General features: G+C 41.6%; 1 protein-coding gene across 2 annotated transcripts in view; it reads right to left on the reverse strand.

The window, feature by feature from the left end:
* Positions 1-141: 141 nt before the first annotated feature.
* The window catches only part of LOC116044638 (male-specific lethal 3 homolog), a 13733-nt gene continuing 3782 nt past the window's right edge, over positions 142-10092 (reverse strand). For both annotated transcript variants that reach the window (XM_031292014.2, XM_031292015.2), the window contains exons 7-14: positions 9952-10092; positions 9125-9283; positions 8758-8993; positions 8497-8586; positions 6723-6832; positions 6304-6403; positions 6036-6120; positions 142-1765 (exon numbers count right to left, since the gene is read on the reverse strand). The exon at positions 9952-10092 is cut by the window's right edge and continues 17 nt beyond it. In XM_031292014.2, coding sequence (XP_031147874.1) covers positions 1666-1765; positions 6036-6120; positions 6304-6403; positions 6723-6832; positions 8497-8586; positions 8758-8993; positions 9125-9283; positions 9952-10092 — 1021 coding nt within the window. In that variant the 3' untranslated portion in view covers positions 142-1665. The remainder of the gene's footprint in view (positions 1766-6035; positions 6121-6303; positions 6404-6722; positions 6833-8496; positions 8587-8757; positions 8994-9124; positions 9284-9951) is intronic.

Raw genomic sequence — 10092 nt, forward strand, 5'->3', positions numbered from 1 at the left:
GGCTTCTCAGATGGTTCTGTGTGACAAACCATTGGGCTTGTCAGGTTAGGAAGATCAAGGTAGCTGATAAAACTATCCAACTACATTCTAACTTTTAATAGAAGGGTGCTTTGTGTGATTGACGGCGATTCAAATCATCAATCAGCTCATCAAGTTTTTATTTAAACTATGAAGAAAACAAAAAGAAAGACATTATTGAAAATAAACACAAAAGTCTTAACAGGCTATGCAAATCATAGATGTATTTGCTCAAGAAACAGCTGAGACAAACTAATTGTGTATTACCTGGTCTGAAATTAGCCTCGTCAAGTATTGTATAACCAATTCAACAAGCAGATTAACAGGGTGATAAGAAAGAAAGAAAGAAAAATAAATAACATACTGATCAACAGGTGTTTCATATCTACATTTTTACAATGTCATGACAGGTAACCATAACAATCACTTTTGTTGCATTCACAAGTAATTCCTAGCATGTGTTTAACTGACTATTTCTTATGAAATGTTTAGCAAATGGCATCGTTAGGCTGCAAATATCAAATATATGCCTTTGACATATTCAAGTGATTATCTAATATTTTTGGGACTATATGAACTGAGCTCATCTTAACATTTGCAAATAGTAACAGCCTCAGGTCTTTAACTGTATATTAAGATTACAGGTTGATAAAGAGATTACCTTTAAAACAAGATATAACAACATTGCTCCGTGTACGGAAATAAGGGAGCAACACATGGAAAAATGAATATAAAAAGCAGCTACACATTTATCAGGCATGCACAGGACAAAATCAAAAGCATAACAAAGCAAGAAATAAGTATTACTTGAGAGATGCACAGGAAAAACAACAATCCTGATGAAGTCCTACTGTAGCTTAAAAGGAATCATATCCAGAAGAGGATCAGTGGTGGCGTTGCATGGAAAGCACTTACAAAAAGTCACTACATAAAGAGGGGCCAAACAGGCAAACCAGCAATACCCTAAACAGTATCCAAAGGTTTATAGGGCACGAAGAAAAAGAACACAGGGCTTTTTGACCGGTGTGCATTTCCCCAGGCCACAAAATTCCAACACTGTAGCTATGAAGAGCGGCAAAGTCAGAGCGGTAGAAAAAGGGGGGTTTGCCAAGCAGTGCTGTTTGTGTCTGCATCCAGAGCTGAGTGATTAAAAGATCTTTTGTTTTGGCCAGCATCTAATATCTGAGAGGCTAGAGAACTGTCCAGCTATAGGCCTGGTAACAAAGAAGAAGAAAAGGCTTGGAAGGGGGACTCAGCAGTAGCCGTCTCCTGTGAATTAAATCTTATATGATGCCTACAAAAAGGTAGCGCGTGCCAACACACAGCACTCGACATGCCTTGGAGCAGTACATTGAAGCAAAGCAGAGCAGGCTGGCTCGACATAAAGCACAGTCCCACAAACAGAGCATGGGCGTGGGTTAGTGGCATGGTAGAAGCAAGTAGTTCCACAAGGCAACAGCAGGAAATGTAATGTTAGGCCAGAGGTGAAGAATGGTTGGTCAAGGAAAACACAAAACAGCTGAATTCCAGAGACAGCTGCTATTTATTCCTTTGTACACAAGCCCAGACAGGTCAGTCGTGACAAGCTATAGGGTAGGTCAGGGTAGAGACAAGCAAGGGAAGGAAACACAATGGCCGACGTCTCCTTCAATAAATTGGCCTCGGTTGTTTCATGCTGTAGTGGGCCTCTGATGCTGACACATATGCGGACTCAGGGAAAAAATCCTCCTGGAACTCTGCCAGAAACCTAAGAGAGAGGGCGGGAAAAGGAAGTACAAGAGAGGGAAATCAGGTGAGATATTTTGTCCAACAACTCCAACAATGTTTAGAAGCCCTTTCTGTTCACATCAAATATTTCAAAATAAGCTGTTTTGTCATTGGATACGACAGGCTTAAAAGGAAGCAAAAAGCAATGACAGGAACGCATCTCAAATGTCACGTCCCAATTCACTTCCACTTCTGGTTTTCCTAGATATCCCTGGCTCATTCCACATAAATCCTAGACCCCTTGCCCTTTGCCCGGTAGTATACATGTCAGACACAAAGCCCCCGCATCCATCCCTATACCACCACCAGAGAACAAATCGCTATAACTGAAAGACCGAGAACATGAGACTGACCGACCAACGGTCAGAGAGGGAAGAGTGAACCCCCCCTCCCATCTAATCAGTAGCAGGGAAAACTAATCCAGAATCTTCTTAGTATCCTCTACTCGGCCAAATCCTCTAAATCTTGCCATCTCATCTTAGCTCCACCGGTCTTCCTAATCTCAATGCAAACAAAATTATCCTCATCAGAGAACTTAAGAACACTTTGACAATGAATAAACAAGACAACCTAATGGGACAATAAAGGGGAATATGCGAGTACCCCACAATCAACTCTAGGAAAGACTTGGTTTCAAGAAATTAGTTTAATTTAAACCTAATTCTTCACTGCAAATAAAAAACATGACTCACAGAAATTCATTGAAAAGCATTGAACGGGTTTTAATGCATATTTATTAATCAGAAAATAGTTTTTGGCTCTTTGGTGCCAGAAATCCAGGCTTGTGCTAATCTGTATTGCTATTAGATCAGTAATAACACAAGGCAAGCTGCTTTAGGCATACACATTGTAAATCAGCATAACTTGTGCGTACACATGTGCACACACACCCGCACTTAATCATAATCATTCTTGCGGAGGAAGGGAGAGTGAGAGATCAACTGTGGCCAAATCCCAGAATGCACTGCACTTCAGTCTCTGCGACATCAATCAGTTTTTGCCTGCTCTGCACAATCTGCCATTAGGCTGATTTCAGAGTAGGCACAAAAGCTTTCCCAAAAGACATTATTTTAGTTTGTGTCCAGTGTCCTGCAGAGTCTCCAACACGGTAAAAAAATATTAATTACCAAGAAAAAAAATGTCAGGGTTTTCTGCATTGAACACTATCAATTCTCTCTTAGTGACTTATAGTTCATCACAGAGCTGCAGAGGAGATTTAAACTGCAAAAGTAATTTACTTTGAAGCACTTCACTCCTCTTTGCAAGTTATTGTCTGTGCCATTTCGTAGAATAATATTCTACGGAAAGAGATGCACCAGTGATTTGCAGTCCGGTGCCACTGGAGTGTATTAAGAGACTTTCTGCCCATGTTCCCACTAGTACAACTAGTAATAACACTGCACAGTATGCTTTGCCAAGAGGAACTCCTAATGCTGCTGAAAAGAATGAGGTATTTGGATTTTGTCTGCGGAGTGTTACAGTCCTGTGTTGACAATTAAGAGCCTTTCTGTCCCTCGCTGAGAAAAAAAAATCTGTGCATCACATATTGGATGCTGTAATCATACTGCACACCACTCTCTTCCTACAAACTGACATCAATGCCAGCTCTAGCTTTTTTTAAAAGACCACCTCGGGATTTTGTGGCACTGAGTACAGTTTATATACAGTGAGGAATATAAGTATTTGAACACCCTGCTATTTTGCAAGTTCTCCCACTTAGAAATCATGGAGGGGTCTGAAATTGTCATCGTAGGTGCATGTCCACTGTGAGAGACATAATCTAAAAAAAAAAATCCAGAAATCACAATGTATGATTTTTTAACTATTTATTTGTATGATACAGCTGCAAATAAGTATTTGAACACCTGAGAAAATCAATGTTAATATTTGGTACAGTAGCCTTTGTTTGCAATTACAGAGGTCAAACGTTTCCTGTAGTTTTTCACCAGGTTTGCACACACTGCAGGAGGGATTTTGGCCCACTCCTCCACACAGATCTTCTCTAGATCAGTCAGGTTTCTGGGCTGTCGCTGAGAAACACGGAGTTTGAGCTCCCTCCAAAGATTCTCTATTGGGTTTAGGTCTGGAGACTGGCTAGGCCATGCCAGAACCTTGATATGCTTCTTACAGAGCCACTCCTTGGTTATCCTGGCTGTGTGCTTCGGGTCATTGTCATGTTGGAAGACCCAGCCTCGACCCATCTTCAATGCTCTAACTGAGGGAAGGAGGTTGTTCCCCAAAATCTCGCAATACATGGCCCCGGTCATCCTCTCCTTAATACAGTGCAGTCGCCCTGTCCCATGTGCAGAAAAACACCCCCAAAGCATGATGCTACCATCCCCATGCTTCACAGTAGGGATGGTGTTCTTGGGATGGTACTCATCATTCTTCTTCCTCCAAACACGGTTAGTGGAATTATGACCAAAAAGTTCTATTTTGGTCTCATCTGACCACATGACTTTCTCCCATGACTCCTCTGGATCATCCAAATGGTCATTGGCGAATTTAAGACGGGCCTTGACATGTGCTGGTTTAAGCAGGGGAACCTTCCGTGCCATGCACGATTTCAAACCATGACGTCTTAGTGTATTACCAACAGTAACCTTGGAAACGGTGGTCCCAGCTCTTTTCAGGTCATTGACCAGCACCTCCCGTGTAGTTCTGGGCTGATTTCTCACCTTTCTTAGGATCACTGAGACCCCACGAGGTGAGATCTTGCATGGAGCCCCAGTCCGAGGGAGATTGACAGTCATGTTTAGCTTCTTCCATTTTCTAATGATTGCTCCAACAGTGGACCTTTTTTCACCAAGCTGCTTGGCAATTTCCCCGTAGCCCTTTCCAGCCTTGTGGAGGTGTACAATTTTGTCTCTAGTGTCTTTGGACAGCTCTTTGGTCTTGGCCATGTTAGTAGTTGGATTTTTACTGATTGTATGGGGTGGACAGGTGTCTTTATGCAGCTAACGACCTCAAACAGGTGCATCGAATTTAGGATAATAAATGGAGTGGAGGTGGACATTTTAAAGGCAGACTAACAGGTCTTTGAGGGTCAGAATTCTAGCTGATAGACAGGTGTTCAAATACTTATTTGCAGCTGTATCATACAAATAAATAGTTAAAAAATCATATATTGTGATTTCTGGATTTTTTTTTTAGATTATGTCTCTCACAGTGGACATGCACCTACGATGACAATTTCAGACCCCTCCATGATTTCTAAGTGGGAGAACTTGCAAAATAGCAGGGCGTTCAAATACTTATTTTCCTCACTGTATACTTTGTTTGGTTGAGTAGTGGAATCAAGGTAATTCTGGCTCTCAGACTCGGGTTTGTCTCTGTGCCCACTCCATGGTGAGTTCAGGCGTTGCTCCACAGCACTGCTTGGTGGCAGAAGACGGTACTGTGTGCGTTTGATTAGAAAATGAGAGGACCTAAATCCCCCAGGTTTGGGACCGGGCCGGCTGAACTGAAGATCACTAGGGAGGATTTAAAGATTAGACTCCCGCGCTTGTGTAACGCCCACTCATCTCCCTCCCTCTAACACATGCTCTTTCTCACCCCTCCCCACCCTTCCATGTTCTCATTTACTTACTATTCCTTGCCCTTTTGTTTTGGTGTTTCTGGGTTTTAATTTATTATTTTTACTATGCTACTGTGAGGCAGGCTACCAAACATTACATTAGGGTACTGTGCATAAGGCATACAATCTATTAGTCAAGGATGTTCTTGAGACTGATGCCTTCCAGGTTCTGCCCCTCTCTTCTTGTGAAATGAGAACTTTCTTGCAGCTCAGGTCCGACTGTTACTATGGAGCTTTAACGCTTAGCTAAGTTAAACCTTGGTTAATGTGCCTTGCAGGTTATTAGCAAGGTGCATTTTTAAGTGCTTCCTATTTCATGTCCTGTTAATTGAATGCAGCATTTCATCTTTTTACGATTTATCCGCCTTGGAAATTAAACATGATTTCACACGGTTTGTCCAGCTGACGGCACAATCCATTTTTCAAGAATGGGGCGAGATATTATACCTGAATGTTTTAGTGAAGAAACTGTAAGCCTTTAGGCCCGGGTGAACAACGATTGGTACTTCCCTGTGTCAAGAAACTTGAAACCTGCACTTATTCTCTTTAGTCTATTTTAATTAAATAGTTTCTGTCCCTCTCTTGCATTGTTAATCACTTACCTCTGAGACCTCTTATACGTAATCATAAAAATACTGACACCAATACTGATTTCAACACAATAATCACTTACCTGAGAAAGAGCTCCAAATGCTTGACCAGGGCTCGCAGATTCCTCTCAGGGATCTGCATTTTTCCCAGGATCTCAGGAAGCTTCACTGGAAGAAAAGCAAGACAGTGAGCATGGGAATAGAAGGAAGTTGCACAACAAACTGACGAGAATGTGTTCGAAATCACAAAATAAGAGGGAAACTTTTGTCCACCACCATGAAACTACTGAAATCACATATATATTGAATGACAAGAGAACCAGTGAGAGTAAAATGATCAGAGACACCAACCAAAAAGACGCAAGAGGTGCTGTGATCCGTACAGGTAGGAGGGTGGGGGAGGCTGGTCATGCAGAGGGTAGTTATCAGGAGTCAGCTTCCAGCTTAGGACCTGGTTGACAAAGTAAAGGACAAATAATTTAACAGAAACATTGAGGTTTCACATAATTACATTGAAATGCCATTCACAATTCTGAACTGACTACATGAAAGGTGACATTAATGTTATTGACTGGTCAATGTGAACTTGGCAATACCAAGGGCCTGTATGAATACATTATCAAACACACACTAGGACCAAACAGTATAGGGTATTTTGCTCGGTCTGACAATTTCCATTCATCCAGGTTATGTAACTATCCAAGTGTCCTTGAACAAGACATTGTTTCCCCTGCAGTTAATAGCACGTTCATCACACACAATTTCATCACCTCATTAAGCTCATTGTTTCTCCGGCTCTCAAGGCCATAGAAAGGACCACTTCGCTCTTTGCTTGGCGTCAAGGGCAATGGGGAAGATGAGCCACTGTGCACTGGGGTTTCTGGGTAAAGGGAAAGAAAGGAGAATGACACGTTTACAGATAAACTCAGAGCTGTGTTGCTCATCACTGCTGAAATATGGCTAAAAAAATAAACCAATGACAGCAAGAATGTTTTCAATTTTATTTATAGGGTCAAATCATAACAGGACACTTTATAGAGTAGGTCTAGACCACACTCTATACTGTACAGAGACTCAAAAATTCCCCCCAAGAGCAAGCATTGCAAGCAACAAGGTTTTGAGAGCGCAAAGTTCTTCTTATTTAACACTTGAGAGGGGATGAATGTGTGAGGAGAGAAGAAGGATAACACCATCTACTGGGCAAAACTGGTAATTACAAATACAAAAACTTGTCACTACACTGAATAGGATTATACTGAATGTTTCATGCGATGCATTATATTGACATACGTCCGACTGTGTGCATCTCTTTATTTTTTTTTAAAGATAATTTTTTGGGCATGTTAGGCCTTTATTTTTATAGGACAACTGAAGACATGAAAGGGGAGAGAGAGGGGGAATGACATGCAGCAAAGGGCCACAGGTCAGAGTCGAACCAGCGGCCGCTGCGTTGAGGAGTAAACCTCTATATATGGGCGCACGCTCTACCAGGTGAGCTACCCAGCCCCCCCCCTCCCCGACTGTGTGCATCTTGACTGTCAAACAGGTGTAACTAATAACGTTAACGATGGAACAGAGCCATCGTTTACATTATTAATTGCACCTGTGCTTTTCCTACTATGACAAGTCAAATGTGAGTTATTAAAAAGGTCTATACTCTAAACCAGGGGTGGCGAACCTGTGGCTCTTGAGCCGTATGCGGCTCTTTGCCTGCTCCTGTGAGGCTCTTACTGTGTGGCTGGGGGCTGTGTCATTGGTTGATTGTTGTCTTTAACTTTTCTGAAACATACAGTATTTCAGATAAGTAAAAAAAAAAAAAAACACATTTGAATGCATCTGCCAATACTGCCAATACATTTGCCAATTATTTTAAAATGGAAAATAATGCAGCAGAGTTTTGAGGACAGATTCTGCAACCTGAGGAAAAACAGCGGCCACAGGTCACCTTCCTCGTTAACCCTTTCACTGCTGAATCCGATTGTTTGAAAGCCCCTTTAGTGACAAATGAGTGAGAGAGTTGCTTTGAATGGCCACAACCGAGTTCAAGCAAGACCTGAAAAGGATTGTGGATAACAAAGACTGTCAGGTTTCCCACTGAGTCAATCTAAGTGAGAAAAAAAACTATGAAAACTGCTATGTATTATGTCATCAGATCTGGAAGACACTGTTGCGGTTGTAGTGTGGACGTGCATGTGTTGTGTGGCTTTTTGCTATGGTGCGCTTTATAGACCGTAAGAAGGAATAAACATGGAACCATTCTATGAACAACACTTGTAAAAGCTTGACTGGAATACTGTCTTATTTGGCTAAGAATACCGCAGGCCATGAAAACAGTCATTGATTTTTCTGATACCAATCATCCTGAGCAGAATGAAAGTCCACCTAATTTACAATTTTAAGTAAGGGCCAAGAAAATTGCAACTGGTAGTAGAAAACTCCACAAGGTCAGGCTGAATGTTAGTTAAGAGTTATATTACAATAAGCTTTTATTTATAATGAAATAATATTTTGTAGTAATATTTTTTTAATAGCGTGTCACCTTACTTCTGTCAAGATTGAGGAAGAACTTGGGCTGGGATGAGGTGTCGACCAAACGGCGTTTGAGCTGCGGGGACGCTGTGGCACTGCCTCCACCTGGATCATTACATACAATGTATATACGTTTAAACACAAGTGTAATCATTGTTACATTATGCCTCAAAGATCACACACATTACTAATAAAACATAGATAAGGTCCCTTTATATAAAATGCATTGTTGGAACATTTACAAAATTAGCAGCAAATCCAGTAAAAACTGATTACCTCCACTGCTCCCTTCAGCTGGCCGGTCACCTCCAGATGTGTTCCTGGTGGAGCGTCTGAGTGACTGGGACTGGAATGAGATACAGTCCATGTCAGGGTGACGCCGGCGCTTCGGGGTGGGGGCTGAGGCGGTTGGCGTGGTGGCAGAAATGTCGCTCAGTGCAGGTTGACTGTCTGTGGACTGGGGGGTGGGTGGGTTGTGCCCCAACGGGCTAGGGCTGCGCTCTCGTTGGGCACTTTAAGGACAACGACAGAGAAAAGGGCTGATAGCTTAATGGTAGAGCACACTGTTCAAATGCAGTGTATCACAGCCAAGCAGTGGTGTCTGAAACAACACATTAGACTTGATTAATCACGGCACACTTACTTGCTGGAGCAAGGGGAGCTTTCATTGACGGCCAGGAAAAGCCTGGAGGAGCTGACCTTTTTGAACTGAGCTTGTTCAGAGGGGTAGAGAAGGATCATGGGTAAGGTGAAGTCGAACGTGATCCTCAGGCCGTCGACCATCTCCTTACACAACTCTTCGCTTAAAACAAAGGAAATTTAAAGGTTTAGTTAAAGTTCATAATCATGCTTACAGTCTCAGTTGGGCCATCTGTAGAAATTAAATTTAAAAAAAACAAAAAAAAAACATGATAACATTTTAGTAAATTTAGGTAGACATGCAACTGTGAACCATAATATAAATTAGAGCTGGGCAATATATCGATATTATATCGATATCGTGATATGAGACTAGATATTGTCTTAGATTTTGGATATCGTAATATGGCATAAGTGTTGTCTTCTCCTGGTTTTAAAAGGCTGCATTACAGTGAAGTGATGTCATTTTCTGAACTTACCAGACTGTTGTAACTGTTCTATTATTTGCCCTTACACACTTAGTCATTATATCCACACCACTGATGATTATTTATCAAAAATCACTGTGTAAATATTTTGTGAAAGCACCAATAGTCAACACTACAATATCGTTGCGGTATCGATCGAGGTATTTGGTCAAAAATATCATGATATTTGATTTTCTCCATATCGCCCAGCCCTAATATAAATATAAGAAATATCACAAAATGAATATGGGGAGAAAGGATGACAAACATTTAATTGTTGCCTGAAAAGATTATCTATATTGGACGAAGCCAAGGTTTCCATCGCACACTTTTTTTCTTCTGTTCAAAGCGTGTTTAGACTCACCTCTTCTCTGGAGGGACTGGCTGTGGGCTGCTGTTCTGTGTGGTGTTCTGCTGACGCCGGTACCTCTCGTTGGCCATGAATGCTTTGTTGATGGCAAAGTGCTTGACGTAGGACTCGAGGATGTGCACGACATTCATCTGA

The sequence above is a fragment of the Sander lucioperca genome, chromosome 24 (assembly GCF_008315115.2).
Source record: "Sander lucioperca isolate FBNREF2018 chromosome 24, SLUC_FBN_1.2, whole genome shotgun sequence".
Classification (NCBI taxonomy): Eukaryota; Metazoa; Chordata; class Actinopteri; order Perciformes; family Percidae; genus Sander; species Sander lucioperca.